This window comes from Saccoglossus kowalevskii, chromosome 3 (genome assembly GCF_978046115.1).
Source record: "Saccoglossus kowalevskii chromosome 3, keSacKowa6.1, whole genome shotgun sequence".
Taxonomy (NCBI): domain Eukaryota; kingdom Metazoa; phylum Hemichordata; class Enteropneusta; family Harrimaniidae; genus Saccoglossus; species Saccoglossus kowalevskii.
Window position 1 is genome coordinate 4,267,941 of NC_140643.1, and position 21,433 is coordinate 4,289,373.

Genomic DNA, 21,433 nt, shown 5'->3' on the forward strand with positions numbered 1-21,433 from the left:
GAAATTAAGCCTATTGTGCCTGGGTATACATTAAACAATATAAAGGGGGTGATATATGCACCGTAATTCAAGTTTTCCAGTCAATATCAATATTATTCAGTGTACTATGAATACTGTATTACATAATTTACACCATGTGTTTATTAATAACAGAGTGTACCTGTGTTACAAGAAATCAACGAGATGTTGGAACCATTATTACACTCTACAGCGTATGATATGTTCTTGGCCTGTCCGGATATTCAGAATATGGTCAAAGAAATCAAGGCCGAAGTCTGTGAAAGAGTAACACTTGAATCAAGTCGTAAAGAATTTACCATCCGAGCCAGTCAAATACCAGAATTAGACTCTGCGGAACCTCTTGATTTTTAATGATTTGGCATTGAATTGGCATATTGTATATAGTAATAATTCAGATACGTCTGTGTGTCCTTGAAATACTAATCAGAGAACACCTAAGAAATACTTGTTTTGCAATTAACTGGGAAGATTCTGCATTTCAGTCAACTCAATTTTCAACAAGGTATTTGTCCTTCAAGAAGTAAATGTATATTATAAGTATGAAATAAGTATTTTTGTAAGGATATTACGGTTTATTTTAGGTCTGTGATTACTAGGATTGTGCGTATGTGTAATGCATTAAAATCTTTGTAAATCCATGTAGTATTTGTAATATATTCTCAAATTGTAATACAATTGAATTGATTTTTGTGGATATTTAAAAAATCAAATGTTATTTTCTTGTACATATTATTTTTCAAAATGTATTAGCATATAGAAACAAACCATTGCTAGACAGTTTACTAAAGTTTGTAATTGATTGTTTTGCAGATTTTTTTTATGTAATCCAGTTTTATGCCATTTTTTGTAAACCTTTATTAGTATAATTTTTTACAAAAGAACTTGTAAATATCACAATTGGTATAAATAAATTTTTTACAAAACATTCTTTACACACTTACTGGTACTTGCAAGTTTTGAATTTGTATAATTACTTTATTATCAACTACATGTATAAAATAATATTAGCAGAGGGTGGAAGGTTGATTCATTCCACAGTAAATTCATTGACTTATTCGAATAGGTTAACTTGTGCAAACACCAAACTATATCGAATCATGGCCACAATAGTATAGAGATAGTACATGTAAGTATTTACAATTACGATAAACATAAAAAAGTTTGGGTATGCTCAACTCAAGATGCTGGGCAATGTTTTGACAGCACACATTGTCTTATTAGCATCCACACCTAGAATACCTAGTACCCATTAACAAACAATGTTTCCTCCATCCTCTTTTATTACAGTATACAAGTAGGTATGTTGGTCCTGGGAATTTTTGTGGCATATAGCAGGCATGTCAGTAACTGTCAGTAAACACTTCACCAAACCTGTAATAGAAATAGACAAGACCTAGCATGCATATGTACGCCGAAATTGACAACTCCTTGCACAAGAACGGGACTTCCCTACTTTTGAGGTTGCAGGGGTCGTGGTTCAGCCTATATGTTACATAGACTCTGATTGGCTGATAGCCTAAACCGGGTTTCAATCAGACCAATGACAATTGGCCTTCCATCATAGTGTCTGTACATGTGGCATTATTAAAGCATGGCAGCTCGCAATGCATGCAATGACAATGGCTGGTTTTCAATCAATTTCAATTTCTATGAAAAAAAATGTTGTAATTTTATTATTAACCATACAATTTTCATCACATATAATTGTCGTTATAAATACATGTAATACATATAAACTGACGATCTGTTCTTCAAATGAATAAAAAGCTTGATAACCACGGGATTATTACATCGATTAGAATCATAATATACATGTACTGTATTAAACGACCAGTTTTTTTGGGGGGAGTTTTGCGTGAGCATCATCGCATCATGGCAGAATGATATCAAGAAGCGTTCTTGAACTTTTTGAAGTAAGTACAATCTCACCAATTTCAGTTGAATCGCTATATATGTTGCTATTCCCCTGTCACTTGTCTGTGACGTTTAATCACTTACATTCCGGATATAAACAGCTCTGCGTTATGGTGGCATATGGCTCGCGGCATGGTCTGTCATGTCAGGTTGTTGAAGTTCAATGTTTTTATGCGAAGTTTCTTGCAACACATTACTATTCTAGCAGTGTTTCTTATTTTATTGACGTTTTGATTTAAAGAGCGTTAAATAAAGCGTTCTTTGAACATAATAATTACCGGCTTTAAAATAATCGTCTGCTTTCTATTGTATGTGCAACATGATTGTTGTTGTTGTCTTCATTGTTCATTAGTTAATTAGTACATTATTCTGGATATAGAAACTAAGCCGAGTTATAAGAGTGTGATAAATTCTTGGTGTTGGATAAATTTAAATTTTCACCTTATACCCCACCCCACTCCCGGGATGAATAATTTCAAGCTTAAGGTAGCGGGACTATTATTGCATACTTGTTTTCATCTTTTAATTGTGACCAAATGACTACAAATAGACCCAGGAAAGTATATATTTTTGGAATCGCGAGACTTCAAGCTTTTCAAAGGTGTTTGCCATGCCCGTATCTGCATTCTACGGCGCGTTACTTAATCAAAAGTGAAAAATTACTTTTTTTGTAAAAAAAATAATTACGCATTTATGCTGGTGATAAGAAGTTTTTTTTTTCACTTTTCCTAGTTGTTCAATAGTCTGGTAAATTGAAGGTGTCTGATCAGTTTTATTCAAGCAACGCGTTTTGAAAAGTAGTGTTCTGAATTTTAATTTCTGTTTTAGTCACATTGCCCCCAACTCAAACCACAACATATTGGTAAATAATCCATGAAATAGTTTGTCTGGACACATTCAAGTTCCTCTCATTGTCACCTTAAAGCTGTGAAAATTTGGTGTTAATCCGACGACAATAAGTATACGTTATTTTCTGTTAAAGACCTTGTATTTTGAAAAACATAAACTCCTAGAAAACATCCATGAAGTCACAGCAAAGATTTTCAATCACATCCTAACATTGCTTTGTCTTGAGTTAATCTTTGAAACTTATAGACACAGAGATTAAACCTGTGTTGTTGATTTTGGAAAACACTACTGAAGCTGCCTTGCTTCCCTTCAGAAAATCTACATTTTAACCAACTTGCATGACATTCTAGGTTACGTTGACTTTATCAAATAAAAGTTTATAGTGCATTTCATCAATTAATAAATAAATGTGAAAATCCTAATTTTCAGCACAAATAATAATCTCGCTACCTTAAACTCACATCTGTTAAATAGTTTCCCAACATATAATGAAGACAACTGAATTTTAGTCGCGATGTTGCTGGGCTGAATATGTCCCACTGTGGTTATATGATTGGGTGAAGTATGCCCTCATTCTTGAGGTGTTCAGTTTTGATGATTCTTTTTTTCTGTGCTCTGGTTTTAAAATCCATAACTGAGTATGACAATTGTAACTAGAATGATTGTGAAGAATTAATGTATAAAAGGTAACTGGTTGTTGGTAACTGTCAACATTGTTGGTAACTGTCAACATTCCTGGTAGCTGTCAACATTGTTGGTAAATGTCAACATTGGTTGTCAACAATTTGACTATAGGTAATTATCAGCATCTTTGTTATTTGTTAGTGTTCAGTTTTGATGATTCTTTTTTTCTGTGCTCTGGTTTTAAAATCCATAACTGAGTATGACAATTGTAACTAGAATGATTGTGAAGAATTAATGTATAAAAGGTAACTGGTTGTTGGTAACTGTCAACATTGCTGGTAACTGTCAACATTGTTGGTAAATGTTAACATTGTTGGTAACTGTCAACATTGCTGGTAACTGTCAACATTGTTGGTAACTGTCAACATTGCTGGTAAATGTCAACATTGTTGTTAACTGCCAACATTGTTGTTAACTGCCAACATTGTTGTTAACTGTCAACATTGCTGGTAACTGTCAACATTGCTGGTAACTGTCAACATAGTTTGTAATTGTCAACATAGTTTGTAACTGTCAACATTGTTGGTAACTGTCAACATTCCTGGTAGCTGTCAACATTCCTGGTAACTGTCAACATTGTTGGTAACTGTCAACATTGCTGGTAACTGTCAACATAGTTTGTAATTGTCAACATAGTTTGTAACTGTCAACATTGTTGGTAACTGTCAACATTGTTGGTAACTGTCAACATTGTTGGTAACTGTCAACATAGTTTGTAATTGTCAACATAGTTTGTAACTGTCAACATTGTTGGTAACTGTCAACATTGTTGGTAACTGTCAACATTGCTGGTAACTGTGAACATTGTTGGTAAATGTCAACATTGTTGGTAACTGTCAACATTGCTGGTAACTGTCAACATTGCTGGTAACTGTCAACATTGTTGGTAAATGTCAACATTGTTGGTAACTGTCAACATTGCTGGTAACTGTCAACATTGTTGGTAACTGTCAACATTGCTGGTAATTGTCAACATTGCTGGTAACTGTCAACATAGTTTGTAATTGTCAACATAGTTTGTAACTGTCAACATTGTTAGTAATTGTCAACATTGTTGGTAACTGTCAACATTGTTGGTAACTGTCAACATTGCTGGTAACTATCAACATTGCTGGTAACTGTCAACATTGTTGGTAACTACTGTTAACATTGCTGGTAACTGTCAACATTGTTGGTAACTGTCAACATTGTTGGTAACTGTCAACATTGTTGGTAACTGTCAACATTGCTGGTAACTGTCAACATTGCTGGTAACTGTCAACATAGTTTGTAACTGTCAACATAGTTTGTAACTGTCAACATAGTAACTGTCAACATTGTTGGTAACTGTCAACATTGTTGGTAACTGTCAACATTGTTGGTAACTGTTAACATTGCTGGTAACTGTCAACATAGTTTGTAACTGTCAGCATTGCTGGTAACTGTCAATATAGTTTGTAATTGTCAACATAGTTTGTAACTGTCAACATTGCTGGTAACTGTCAACATTATTGGTAACTGTCAACATTGTTGGTAACCACACACACAATAGCCACTAACTAGACAATGTGGATACCACACACACAATAGCCACTAACTAGACAGTGTGTGTACCACACACACAATAGCCACTAACTAGACAATGTGGATACCACACACACAATAGCCACTAACTAGACAATGTGGGTACCTCACACACAATAGCCACTAACTAGACAATGTGGGTACCACACACACAATAGCCGCTGACTAGACAATGTGGGAACCTCACACACAATAGCCACTAACTAGTCAATGTGGGTACCACACACACAATAGCAACTAACTAGACAATGTGGGCACCACACACACAATAGCCACTAACTAGACAATGTGGGCACCACACACACAATAGCCACTAACTAGACAATGTGGGTACCACACACACAATAGCCACTAACTATACAATGTTGGTACCACACGCACAATAGCCACTAACTAGACAATGTGGGTACCTCACACACAATAACCACTAACTAGACAATGTGGGTACCACAAACACAATAGCCACTAACTAGACAGTGTGTGTACCTCACACGCAATAGCCACTAACTAGACAATGTGTGTACCTTATACACAATAGCCACTAACTAGACAATGTGGATACCACACACACAATGAGCCACTAACTGAACAATGTGGGTACCTTACACACAATAGTCACTAACTAGATAATGTGGGTACATCACACGCAATAGCCACTAACTAGACAATGTGTGTACCTCACACATAATAACCACCAATTAGACAATGTGGATACCTCAGACACAATTAGCCACTAAGTAGACAATGTGGATACCACACACAATGAGCCACTAACTGGACAATGTGGGTACCTTACACACAATAGCCAGTAACTAGATAATGTGGGTACCTTACACACAATAGCCAGTAACTAGATAATGTGGGTACATCACATGCAATAGCCACTAACTAGACAATGTGTGTACCTCACACATAATAACCACTAACTAGTCAATGTGGGTACCACACACACAATAGCCACTAACTAGACAATGTGGGTACATCACACACAATAGCCACTATCTAGACAATGTGGATACCACACACACCATGAGCCAATAACTAGACAATGTGGATACCTCACACACAATAGCCACTAACTAGACAATGTGGATACCTCACACACAATGAGCCACTAACTAGACAATGTGGATACCTCACACACAATAGCCACTAACTAGACAATGTGGGTACCTCACACACAATATCCACAAACTAGTCAATGTGAGTACCACACACACAATAGCTACTAACTAGACAATGTGGATACCTCACACAATAGCCACTAACTAGACAATGTGGGAACCTCACACACAATAGCCACTAACTAGTCAATGTGGGTACCACACACACAATAGCAACTAACTAGACAATGTGGGCACCACACACACAATAGCCACAAACTAGACAATGTGGGCACCGCACACACAATAGCCACTAACTAGACAATGTGGGTACCACACACACAATAGCCACTAACTATACAATGTTGGTACCACACGCACAATAGCCACTAACTAGACAATGTGGGTACCTCACACACAATAACCACTAAGTAGAGAATGTGGGTACCACAAACACAATAGCCACTAACTAGACAGTGTGTGTACCTCACACGCAATAGCCACTAACTAGACAATGTGTGTACCTTACACACAATAGCCACTAACTAGACAATGTGTGTACCACACACACAATGAGCCACTAACTAGACAATGTGGGTACCTCACACACAATAGCCACTAACTAGACAATCTGGGTACCTCACACACAATAGCCACTAACTAGACAATGTGGATACCACACACACAATGAGCCACTAACTGGACAATGTGGGTACCTTACACACAATAGTCACTAACTAGATAATGTGGGTACATCACACGCAATAGCCACTAACTAGACAATGTGTGTACCTCACACATAATAACCACTAATTAGACAATGTGGATACCTCAGACACAATTAGCCACTAACTAGACAATGTGGATACCACACACAATGAGCCACTAACTGGACAATGTGGGTACCTTACACACAATAGCCAGTAACTAGATAATGTGGGTACCTTACACACAATAGCCAGTAACTAGATAATGTGGGTACATCACATGCAATAGCCACTAACTAGACAATGTGTGTACCTCACACACAATAGCCACTAACTAGACAATGTGGATACCTCACACACAATAGCCACTAACTAGACAATGTGGGTACCTCACACACAATATCCACAAACTAGTCAATGCGAGTACCACACACACAATAGCTACTAACTAGACAATGTGGGTACCACACACACAATAGCCACTAACTAGACAATGTGGGTACCACACAAACAATAGCCACTAACTAGACAATGTGGATACCACACACACAATAGCCACTAACTAGACAATGTGGGTACCTCACACACAATAGCCACTAACTAGACAATGTGGGTACCACACACACAATAGCCGCTGACTAGACAATGTGGGAACCTCACACACAATAGCCACTAACTAGTCAATGTGGGTACCACACACACAATAGCAACTAACTAGACAATGTGGGCACCACACACACAATAGCCACTAACTAGACAATGTGGGCACCACACACACAATAGCCACTAACTAGACAATGTGGGTACCACACACACAATAGCCACTAACTATACAATGTTGGTACCACAAACACAATAGCCACTAACTAGACAGTGTGTGTACCTTACACACAATAGCCACTAACTAGACAATGTGTGTACCACACACACAATGAGCCACTAACTAGACAATGTGGGTACCTCACACACAATAGCCACTAAATAGACAATGTGGATACCACACACACAATGAGCCACTAACTGGACAATGTGGGTTCCTTACACACAATAGTCACTAACTAGATAATGTGGGTACATCACACACAATAGCCACTAACTAGACAATGTGGATACCTCACACACAATAGCCACTAACTAGACAATGTGAATACCACACACACAATAGCCACTAACTAGACAATGTGAATACCACACCCACAATAGCCACTCACTAGACAATGTGGATACCTCACACACAATAGCCACTAACTAGACAATGTGGATACCTCGCACACAATAGCCACTAGGTAGACAATGTGGATACCACACACACAATAGCCACTAACTAGACAATGTGGGTACCACACACAATAGCCACTAACTAGACAATGTGGGTACCACACACAATAGCCACTAACTAGACAATGTGGAAACCCCACACACAATAGCCACTAAGTAGACAATATGGGTACTTCACACACAATAGCCACTAACTAGACAATGTGGATACCTCACACACAATAGCCACTAACTAGACAATGTGGATACCACACACACAGTAGCCACTAACTAGACAATGTGGGTACTTCACACACAGTAGCCACTAACTAGACAATGTGGATACCTCACACACATTAGCCACTAACTAGACAATGTGGGTACCACACACAATAGCCACTAACTAGACAATGTGGAAACCCCACACACAATAGCCACTAACTAGACAATGTGGATACTACACACACAATAGCCACTAAGTAGACAATGTGGGTACTTCACACACAATAGCCACTAACTAGACAATGTGGATACCTCACACACAATAGCCACTAACTAGACAATGTGGATACCACACACACAGTAGCCACTAACTAGACAATGTGGATACCACACACACAATGAGCCACTAACGAGACAATGTGGGTACCTCACACACAATAGCCACTAACTAGACAATGTGGATACCACACACAATTGCCACTAAGTAGACAATGTGGATACCTCGCACACAATAGCCACTAACTAGACAATGTGGATACCACACACACAGTAGCCACTAACTAGACAATGTGGGTACCACACACAATAGCCACTAACTAGACAATGTGGATACCACACACAATAGCCACTAACTAGACAATGTGGAAACCCCACACACAATAGCCACTAAGTAGACAATGTGGGTACTTCACACACAATAGCCACTAACTAGACAATGTGGATACCTCACACACAATAGCCACTAACTAGACAATGTGGATACCACACACACAGTAGCCACTAACTAGACAATGTGGGTACTTCACACACAGTAGCCACTAACTAGACAATGTGGATACCTCACACACAATAGCCACTAAGTAGACAATGTGGGTACCACACACAATAGCCACTAACTAGACAATGTGGAAACCCCACACACAATAGCCACTAACTAGACAATGTGGATACCACACACACAATAGCCACTAAGTAGACAATGTGGGTACTTCACACACAATAGCCACTAACTAGACAATGTGGATACCTCACACACAATAGCCACTAACTAGACAATGTGGATACCACACACACAGTAGCCACTAACTAGACAATGTGGATACCACACACACAATGAGCCACTAACGAGACAATGTGGGTAACTCACACACAATAGCCACTAACTAGACAATGTGGATACCACACACAATTGCCACTAAGTAGACAATGTGGATACCTCGCACACAATAGCCACTAACTAGACAATGTGGATACCACACACACAGTAGCCACTAACTAGACAATGTGGGTACTTCACACACAGTAGCCACTAACTAGACAATGTGGATACCACACACACAATGAGCCACTAACAAGACAATGTGGGTACCTCACACACAATAGCCACTAACTAGACAATGTGGATACCACACACAATAGCCACTAAGTAGACAATGTGGATACCACACACACAATAGCCACTAACTAGACAATGTGGATACCACACACACAATAGCCACTAACTAGATAATGTGGATACCACACACACAATAGCCACTCACTAGACAATGTGGATACCTCACTCACAATAGCCACTAACTAGACAATGTGAATACCTCGCACACAATAGCCACTAGATAGACAATGTGGATACCACACACAGAATAGCCACTAACTAGACAATGTGGGTACCACACACACAATAGCCACTGACTAGACAATGTGGGTACCTCACACACAATAGCCACTAACTAGTCAATGTGGGTACCACACACACAATAGCGACTAACTAGACAATGTGTGTACCTTACACACAATAGCCACTAACTAGACAATGTGGATACCTGACACACAATAACCACTACCTAGACAATGTGGATACCACACACACAATAGCCACTAACTAGCCAATGTGTGGATCTTACACACAATAGCCACTAACTAGACAATGTGGGTACATCACACGCAATAGCATCTAACTAAACAATGTGTGTACCTTACACACAATAGCCACTAACTAGACAATGTGGATACCACACACATAATAGCCACTAACTAGACAATGTGGGTACCTCACACACAATAGCCACTGACTAGACAATGTGTGTACCTCACACACAATAGCCACTAACTAGACAATGTGGATACCTCACACACAATAGCCACTAACTAGACAATGTGTGTACCTCTCACACAATAGCCACTAACTAGACAATGTGTGTGCCTTACATACAATAGCCACTAACTAGACAATGTGGATACCTCATACACAATAGCCACTAACTAGAAAATGTGGGTACATCACACACAATGAGCCACTAACTGGACAATGTGGGTACCTCACACACAATAGTCACTAACTAGATAATGTGGGTACATCACACGCAATAGCCACTAACTAGACAATGTGTGTACCTCACACATAATAACCACTAGACAATGTGGATACCTCAGACACAATTAGCCACTAACTAGACAATGTGGATACCACACACAATGAGCCACTAACTGGACAATGTGGTACCTTACACACAATAGCCACTAACTAGATAATGTGGGTACATCACACGCAATAGCCACTAACGAGACAATGTGTGTACCTCACACATAATAACCACTAATTAGACAATGTGGATACCTCAGACACAATTAGCCACTAACTAGACAATGTGGATACCTCACACACAATAACCACTACCTAGACAATGTGGATACCACACACACAATAGCCACTAACTGGACAATGTGGATACCACACACACAATAGCCACTAACTAGACAATGTGTGTACCTCTCACACAATAGCCACTAACTAGACAATGTGTGTACCTTACATACAATAGCCACTAACTAGACAATGTGGATACCTCATACACAATAGCCACTAACTAGAAAATGTGGGTACATCACACGCAATAGCCACTAACTAGACAATGTGGATATCTCACACACAATAGCCACTAACTAGACAATGTGTGTACCTCACACACAATGAGCCACTAACTAGACAATGTACGTACCTCACACATAATAGCCACAAACTAGACAATGTGGGTACCTCACACACAATATCCACTAACTAGACAATGTGGGTACCTCACTCACAATAGCCACTAACCAGACAATGTGGGTACCTCACACATAATAACCACTAACTAGACAATGTGGGTACCTCACACACAATGAGCCACTAACTAGACAATGTGGGTACTTCACACACAGTAGCCACTAACTAGACAATGTGGATACCACACACACAATGAGCCACTAACAAGACAATGTGGGTACCTCACACACAATAGCCACTAACTAGACAATGTGGATACCACACACAATAGCCACTAAGTAGACAATGTGGATACCACACACACAATAGCCACTAACTAGACAATGTGGATACCACACACACAATAGCCACTAACTAGATAATGTGGATACCACACACACAATAGCCACTCACTAGACAATGTGGATACCTCACTCACAATAGCCACTAACTAGACAATGTGAATACCTCGCACACAATAGCCACTAGATAGACAATGTGGATACCACACACAGAATAGCCACTAACTAGACAATGTGGGTACCACACACACAATAGCCACTGACTAGACAATGTGGGTACCTCACACACAATAGCCACTAACTAGTCAATGTGGGTACCACACACACAATAGCGACTAACTAGACAATGTGTGTACCTTACACACAATAGCCACTAACTAGACAATGTGGATACCTGACACACAATAACCACTACCTAGACAATGTGGATACCACACACACAATAGCCACTAACTAGCCAATGTGTGGATCTTACACACAATAGCCACTAACTAGACAATGTGGGTACATCACACGCAATAGCATCTAACTAAACAATGTGTGTACCTTACACACAATAGCCACTAACTAGACAATGTGGATACCACACACATAATAGCCACTAACTAGACAATGTGGGTACCTCACACACAATAGCCACTGACTAGACAATGTGTGTACCTCACACACAATAGCCACTAACTAGACAATGTGGATACCTCACACACAATAGCCACTAACTAGACAATGTGTGTACCTCTCACACAATAGCCACTAACTAGACAATGTGTGTGCCTTACATACAATAGCCACTAACTAGACAATGTGGATACCTCATACACAATAGCCACTAACTAGAAAATGTGGGTACATCACACACAATGAGCCACTAACTGGACAATGTGGGTACCTCACACACAATAGTCACTAACTAGATAATGTGGGTACATCACACGCAATAGCCACTAACTAGACAATGTGTGTACCTCACACATAATAACCACTAGACAATGTGGATACCTCAGACACAATTAGCCACTAACTAGACAATGTGGATACCACACACAATGAGCCACTAACTGGACAATGTGGTACCTTACACACAATAGCCACTAACTAGATAATGTGGGTACATCACACGCAATAGCCACTAACGAGACAATGTGTGTACCTCACACATAATAACCACTAATTAGACAATGTGGATACCTCAGACACAATTAGCCACTAACTAGACAATGTGGATACCTCACACACAATAACCACTACCTAGACAATGTGGATACCACACACACAATAGCCACTAACTGGACAATGTGGATACCACACACACAATAGCCACTAACTAGACAATGTGTGTACCTCTCACACAATAGCCACTAACTAGACAATGTGTGTACCTTACATACAATAGCCACTAACTAGACAATGTGGATACCTCATACACAATAGCCACTAACTAGAAAATGTGGGTACATCACACGCAATAGCCACTAACTAGACAATGTGGATATCTCACACACAATAGCCACTAACTAGACAATGTGTGTACCTCACACACAATGAGCCACTAACTAGACAATGTACGTACCTCACACATAATAGCCACAAACTAGACAATGTGGGTACCTCACACACAATATCCACTAACTAGACAATGTGGGTACCTCACTCACAATAGCCACTAACCAGACAATGTGGGTACCTCACACATAATAACCACTAACTAGACAATGTGGGTACCTCACACACAATGAGCCACTAACTAGACAATGTGGATACCTCACACATAATAACCACTAACTAGACAATTTGGATACCTCACACAATAGCCACTGACTAGACAATGTGGATACCTCACACACAATAGCCACTAACTAGACAATTTGGACACCTCACACAATAGCCACTAACTAGACAATGTGGATCCCTCACACACAATAGCCACTAACTAGACAATGTGTGTACCTTACATACAATAGTCACTAACTAGACAATGTGGATACCTCATACACAATAGCCACTAACTAGAAAATGTGGGTACATCACACATAATAACCACTAACTAGACAATGTGGGTACCTCACACACAATGAGCCACTAACTAGACAATGTGGATACCTCACACACAATAGCCACTAACCAGACAATGTGGGTACTTCACACATAATAACCACTAACTAGACAATGTGGGTACCTCACACACAATGAGCCACTAACTAGACAATGTGGATACCTCACACATAATAACCACTAACTAGACAATTTGGATACCTCACACAATAGCCACTAACTAGACAATGTGGATACCTCACACACAATAGCCACTAACTAGACAATTTGGATACCTCACACAATAGCCACTAACTAGACAATGTGGATACCTCACACACAATAGCCACTAACTAGACAATGTGGATACCTCACACACAATAGCCACTAACTAGACAATGTGGATACCTCACACACAATAGCCGCTAACTAGACAATGTGGATACCTCACACACAATAGCCACTAACCAGACAATGTGGATACCTCACACACAATAGCCACTAACTAGACAATGTGGATACCACACACAATAGCCACTAACTAAACAATGTGGGTACCTCACACACAATAGCCACTAACTAGACAATGTGGATACCGCACACAATAGCCACTAACTAGACAATGTGGATACCTCACACAATAGCCACTAACTAGACAATGTGGGTACCTCACACACAATAGCCACTAACTAAACAATGTGGGTACCTCACACACAATAGCCACGAACTAGACAATGTGGATACCACACACAATAGCCACTAACTAGACAATGTGGATACCTCACACAATAGCCACTAACTAGACAATGTGGGTACATCACACACAATAGCCACTAACTAAACAATGTGGGTACCTCACACACAATAGCCACTAACTAGACAATGTGGATACCACACACAATAGCCACTAACTAGACAATGTGGATACCTCACACAATAGCCACTAACTAGACAATGTGGATACCATGCACAATAGCCACTAACTGAACAATGTTGATACCTCACACACAATAACCACTAACTCACACGCAATAGCCATCAACTAGACATTGTTAGATACAGTTGAATGTATGCAATAATATACTTGTCTGTCTTGTTTGTAGGCTGCGTTTCACTTCCAACAAGGTGGACCAGAAGATAGACACGATCCATACAGCAGTTCTAATGTGAAATCAACAAATGTACATATCAAACAGCAGATGGAATTTGCTATCAGTCAGCAGGACTATGTTAGTGTGTTCAGATGGATCTTAATAAGGTCATTAGTTAATAAGGTAAATAGAAATGTCAACAGATATAATAATACTTTGTGCTGCTGAATAATAAAATAGTCCATTCTCTTTGGTTTTATCAGTACCACATTCTGCTTGTCTATCTGACGATAACCTGTCAGTGCCTTGGATCGAAAACTGCTATATTTATACAAATGTATGAATGATACTGTTTGCATATGGACAGTGAAACATCCTAGAATTGCTGCATACATGTATATTTAATATTTCAACATTTCTCAGTACTATAGTTAAAAACAATCAATGAGCTGTCAACCCATAATGGGTGAAAGGTCACTTTGTGTGACATTTATGTGTGAGGTGTGAGCCAAGTACATATATGGAGCATGAAGTGAGCTTGATTCCATTATGGATTGGTGGGGAGTTCATTATTGTTATTATTGTCAATACCAGTGGATTTGCTGCCGCAGTGAACAGAACAGTTTCACAGCCACCTGTGAATCTGGATAATTTAAAATGCCTTTTAGGAAATTCTTTTTTACAGTCTCATTTAACAAACTATTTTAAATCATTTACATTGCTAGTGGACTAGTGACTGACGTGTTGTGTAATGTTAGTGATCGCCTGTGTGAACGGCACACCGAGACTGGTACGCCATTTTGGTGTCAGCCACGGTCTTTCACTACTAGGTCACTGTTGTGGATAAACTGGTCATAGGGGTGCGTACTCAACAAAATTGTTGCAATTCGATATTGAAATCCATTGTTCTGGCAATAGACCATTTTTACTTGATGTCGATTTTAATATTAAATCTTACAATTTCTCCTCTTTTTAAATAGTTTCTGCTCTATTTGTTTTCGAAAACAACATTATATATATATATCTATTGTATGGGGCCTTGATGCACAATAATGGGATGCATTATCGCGAATAATCTGCTACAATGACGTCATAAAATCCACTGGTATTAATAATGCTATAATATGATACAAGTTTGGAGTATATACTATGCACAGCCATAGACATTGAAGTTTCTGATTTTTGATAATTGTATTTTTTCTCATAGCAATATAACTTGTTAGCAGACTGCTGGAGGTTGTTACACAGCACTGCATACCAGATTGAATATATAATGGAACTCAATAAATCTATGCAGGACTTGATTATCTCTGATTTAGAAACAACGGGAACTCTGGCAGCTGCCCAAGAACGTAAAAGACACCCTCCACCACCAGATCCTAATAAACCCAAAAAAGCAAACCAGGAAGAGCCACCTCCACCTCCTCCACCAGAAGAACGAGTCAGTTACTTTATTAGTACTACCAGTAGTATCATGTTTACATATGTACAGAATGTGATATGGGTGTTATGGAAGAGACTGAATCAAGGCATTCGAAAGCTTAAAAGCACATACTACTGAATTATGTGAGAACTTCCAATTTTGGATAATAGAAAGCTCTCATCGTCATGGAAACTGACTGAATTATATGTCAATTTTGGAAATGTTGTTTTCACAATATTAAGATTTCCACCAATAATAACTCTTTCAACCCAAGCAAAAATTTGAGATATGAAGAAATAATTGCACCATAGAAATTAAAAATGAATTAGAATGTAAAAATGACTACCGATATGACATCATCTGCTGACTCAATTGTATGAACCCATAATGATGACAATATAATGAATATGACACAAAATAACCTCCTTAAAGAAGTCTTTCACTAAATTACAATAACTGCATGCAATGCCCTCTCATTCTTGTAATGTATTCTAGGGGCCTTTGAAGCTAAGCATTCTGGGTAGAATGATGAATTCTTACAGACAAAAGATGGATCAAATATTGCGAATGGGTTGTACTTATGCACCAAGATGTCTACCATCATTGATACAGAATAAACTCAAACAACTCAGTGAAAAAGATCAAGAAACAAATGAAATTTTCCTTGTTGTAGACTATGGAGTAAGTAATGTGAAATAACCAGTATGAAGTAGATAAGTTGTCAAACTACTTCAAATTACAAATGATATGAACAAACCTTCTATTACCACCTTATCATTGAAATTAAGCCTATTGTGCCTGGGTATACATTAAACAATATAAAGGGGGTGATATATGCACCGTAATTCAAGTTTTCCAGTCAATATCAATATTATTCAGTGTACTATGAATACTGTATTACATAATTTACACCATGTGTTTATTAATAACAGAGTGTACCTGTGTTACAAGAAATCAACGAGATGTTGGAACCATTATTACACTCCACAGCGTATGATATGTTCTTGGCCTGTCCGGATATTCAGAATATGGTCAAAGAAATCAAGGCCGAAGTCTGTGAAAGAGTAACACTTGAATCAAGTCGTAAAGAATTTACCATCCGAGCCAGTCAAATACCAGAATTAGACTCTGCGGAACCTCTTGATTTTTAATGATTTGGCATTGAATTGGCATATTGTATATAGTAATAATTCAGATACGTCTGTGTGTCCTTGAAATACTAATCAGAGAACACCTAAGAAATACTTGTTTTGCAATTAACTGGGAAGATTCTGCATTTCAGTCAACTCAATTTTCAACAAGGTATTTGTCCTTCAAGAAGTAAATGTATATTATAAGTATGAAATAAGTATTTTTGTAAGGATATTACGGTTTATTTTAGGTCTGTGATTACTAGGATTGTGCGTATGTGTAATGCATTAAAATCTTTGTAAATCCATGTAGTATTTGTAATATATTCTCAAATTGTAATACAATTGAATTGATTTTTGTGGATATTTAAAAAATCAAATGTTATTTTCTTGTACATATTATTTTTCAAAATGTATTAGCATATAGAAACAAACCATTGCTAGACAGTTTACTAAAGTTTGTAATTGATTGTTTTGCAGATTTTTTTTATGTAATCCAGTTTTATGCCATTTTTTGTAAACCTTTATTAGTATAATTTTTTACAAAAGAACTTGTAAATATCACAATTGGTATAAATAAATTTTTTACAAAACATTCTTTACACACTTACTGGTACTTGCAAGTTTTGAATTTGTATAATTACTTTATTATCAACTACATGTATAAAATAATATTAGCAGAGGGTGGAAGGTTGATTCATTCCACAGTAAATTCATTGACTTATTCGAATAGGTTAACTTGTGCAAACACCAAACTATATCGAATCATGGCCACAATAGTATAGAGATAGTACATGTAAGTATTTACAATTACGATAAACATAAAAAAGTTTGGGTATGCTCAACTCAAGATGCTGGGCAATGTTTTGACAGCACACATTGTCTTATTAGCATCCACACCTAGAATACCTAGTACCCATTAACAAACAATGTTTCCTCCATCCTCTTTTATTACAGTATACAAGTAGGTATGTTGGTCCTGGGAATTTTTGTGGCATATAGCAGGCATGTCAGTAACTGTCAGTAAACACTTCACCAAACCTGTAATAGAAATAGACAAGACCTAGCATGCATATGTACGCCGAAATTGACAACTCCTTGCACAAGAACGGGACTTCCCTACTTTTGAGGTTGCAGGGGTCGTGGTTCAGCCTATATGTTACATAGACTCTGATTGGCTGATAGCCTAAACCGGGTTTCAATCAGACCAATGACAATTGGCCTTCCATCATAGTGTCTGTACATGTGGCATTATTAAAGCATGGCAGCTCGCAATGCATGCAATGACAATGGCTGGTTTTCAATCAATTTCAATTTCTATGAAAAAAATGTTGTAATTTTATTATTAACCATACAATTTTCATCACATATAATTGTCGTTATAAATACATGTAATACATATAAACTGACGATCTGTTCTTCAAATGAATAAAAAGCTTGATAACCACGGGATTATTACGTCGATTAGAATCATAATATACATGTACTGTATTAAACGACCAGTTTTTTTGGGGGGAGTTTTGCGTGAGCATCATCGCATCATGGCAGAATGATATCAAGAAGCGTTCTTGAACTTTTTGAAGTAAGTACAATCTCACCAATTTCAGTTGAATCGCTATATATGTTGCTATTCCCCTGTCACTTGTCTGTGACGTTTAATCACTTACATTCCGGATATAAACAGCTCTGCGTTATGGTGGCATATGGCTCGCGGCATGGTCTGTCATGTCAGGTTGTTGAAGTTCAATGTTTTTATGCGAAGTTTCTTGCAACACATTACTATTCTAGCAGTGTTTCTTATTTTATTGACGTTTTGATTTAAAGAGCGTTAAATAAAGCGTTCTTTGAACATAATAATTACCGGCTTTAAAATAATCGTCTGCTTTCTATTGTATGTGCAACATGATTGTTGTTGTTGTCTTCATTGTTCATTAGTTAATTAGTACATTATTCTGGATATAGAAACTAAGCCGAGTTATAAGAGTGTGATAAATTCTTGGTGTTGGATAAATTTAAATTTTCACCTTATACCCCACCCCACTCCCGGGATGAATAATTTCAAGCTTAAGGTAGCGGGACTATTATTTGCATACTTGTTTTCATCTTTTAATTGTGACCAAATGACTACAAATAGACCCAGGAAAGTATATATTTTTGGAATCGCGAGACTTCAAGCTTTTCAAAGGTGTTTGCCATGCCCGTATCTGCATTCTACGGCGCGTTACTTAATCAAAAGTGAAAAATTACTTTTTTTGTAAAAAAAATAATTACGCATTTATGCTGGTGATAAGAAGTTTTTTTTTTCACTTTTCCTAGTTGTTCAATAGTCTGGTAAATTGAAGGTGTCTGATCAGTTTTATTCAAGCAACGCGTTTTGAAAAGTAGTGTTCTGAATTTTAATTTCTGTTTTAGTCACATTGCCCCCAACTCAAACCACAACATATTGGTAAATAATCCATGAAATAGTTTGTCTGGACACATTCAAGTTCCTCTCATTGTCACCTTAAAGCTGTGAAAATTTGGTGTTAATCCGACGACAATAAGTATACGTTATTTTCTGTTAAAGACCTTGTATTTTGAAAAACATAAACTCCTAGAAAACATCCATGAAGTCACAGCAAAGATTTTCAATCACATCCTAACATTGCTTTGTCTTGAGTTAATCTTTGAAACTTATAGACACAGAGATTAAACCTGTGTTGTTGATTTTGGAAAACACTACTGAAGCTGCCTTGCTTCCCTTCAGAAAATCTACATTTTAACCAACTTGCATGACATTCTAGGTTACGTTGACTTTATCAAATAAAAGTTTATAGTGCATTTCATCAATTAATAAATAAATGTGAAAATCCTAATTTTCAGCACAAATAATAATCTCGCTACCTTAAACTCACATCTGTTAAATAGTTTCCCAACATATAATGAAGACAACTGAATTTTAGTCGCGATGTTGCTGGGCTGAATATGTCCCACTGTGGTTATATGATTGGGTGAAGTATGCCCTCATTCTTGAGGTGTTCAGTTTTGATGATTCTTTTTTTCTGTGCTCTGGTTTTAAAATCCATAACTGAGTATGACAATTGTAACTAGAATGATTGTGAAGAATTAATGTATAAAAGGTAACTGGTTGTTGGTAACTGTCAACATTGTTGGTAACTGTCAACATTCCTGGTAGCTGTCAACATTGTTGGTAAATGTCAACATTGGTTGTCAACAATTTGACTATAGGTAATTATCAGCATCTTTGTTATTTGTTAGTGTTCAGTTTTGATGATTCTTTTTTTCTGTGCTCTGGTTTTAAAATCCATAACTGAGTATGACAATTGTAACTAGAATGATTGTGAAGAATTAATGTATAAAAGGTAACTGGTTGTTGGTAACTGTCAACATTGCTGGTAACTGTCAACATTGTTGGTAAATGTTAACATTGTTGGTAACTGTCAACATTGCTGGTAACTGTCAACATTGTTGGTAACTGTCAACATTGCTGGTAAATGTCAACATTGTTGTTAACTGCCAACATTGTTGTTAACTGCCAACATTGTTGTTAACTGTCAACATTGCTGGCAACTGTCAACATTGCTGGTAACTGTCAACATTGCTGGTAACTGTCAACATAGTTTGTAATTGTCAACATAGTTTGTAACTGTCAACATTGTTGGTAACTGTCAACATTCCTGGTAGCTGTCAACATTCCTGGTAACTGTCAACATTGTTGGTAACTGTCAACATTGCTGGTAACTGTCAACATTGTTGGTAACTGTCAACATTGTTGGTAACTGTCAACATAGTTTGTAATTGTCAACATAGTTTGTAACTGTCAACATTGTTGGTAACTGTCAACATTGTTGGTAACTGTCAACATTGCTGGTAACTGTGAACATTGTTGGTAAATGTCAACATTGTTGGTAACTGTCAACATTGCTGGTAACTGTCAACATTGCTGGTAACTGTCAACATTGTTGGTAAATGTCAACATTGTTGGTAACTGTCAACATTGCTGGTAACTGTCAACATTGTTGGTAACTGTCAACATTGCTGGTAACTGTCAACATTGCTGGTAACTGTCAACATAGTTTGTAATTGTCAACATAGTTTGTAACTGTCAACA

General features: G+C 37.8%; 3 protein-coding genes across 3 annotated transcripts in view; all 3 read left to right on the forward strand.

Annotated features, from left to right (window-relative positions):
• The window catches only part of LOC100376560 (uncharacterized), a 146,484-nt gene extending 144,274 nt beyond the window's left edge, over positions 1-2,210 (forward strand). The window contains exon 28 of the mRNA XM_085496698.1: positions 154-2,210. Within this exon, the coding sequence (XP_085352824.1) occupies positions 154-372 (219 nt within the window). The 3' untranslated portion in view covers positions 373-2,210. The remainder of the gene's footprint in view (positions 1-153) is intronic.
• A 12,410-nt stretch (positions 2,211-14,620) lies between these two features.
• Positions 14,621-16,330, forward strand: LOC146747446 (uncharacterized). The gene is made up of 2 exons (XM_085496643.1): positions 14,621-14,952; positions 15,977-16,330. The coding sequence occupies exons 1-2, from the start codon at positions 14,878-14,880 to the stop codon at positions 16,328-16,330; spliced, it is 429 nt and encodes a 142-aa protein (XP_085352769.1). The 5' UTR covers positions 14,621-14,877.
• A 281-nt stretch (positions 16,331-16,611) lies between these two features.
• Positions 16,612-17,343, forward strand: LOC146747447 (uncharacterized). Its single transcript, XM_085496644.1, has 2 exons — positions 16,612-16,873; positions 17,125-17,343. Exons 1-2 carry the CDS (start codon positions 16,718-16,720, stop codon positions 17,341-17,343), a joined length of 375 nt encoding a protein of 124 aa, XP_085352770.1. The 5' UTR covers positions 16,612-16,717.
• The last annotated feature ends 4,090 nt before the right edge of the window (positions 17,344-21,433 follow it).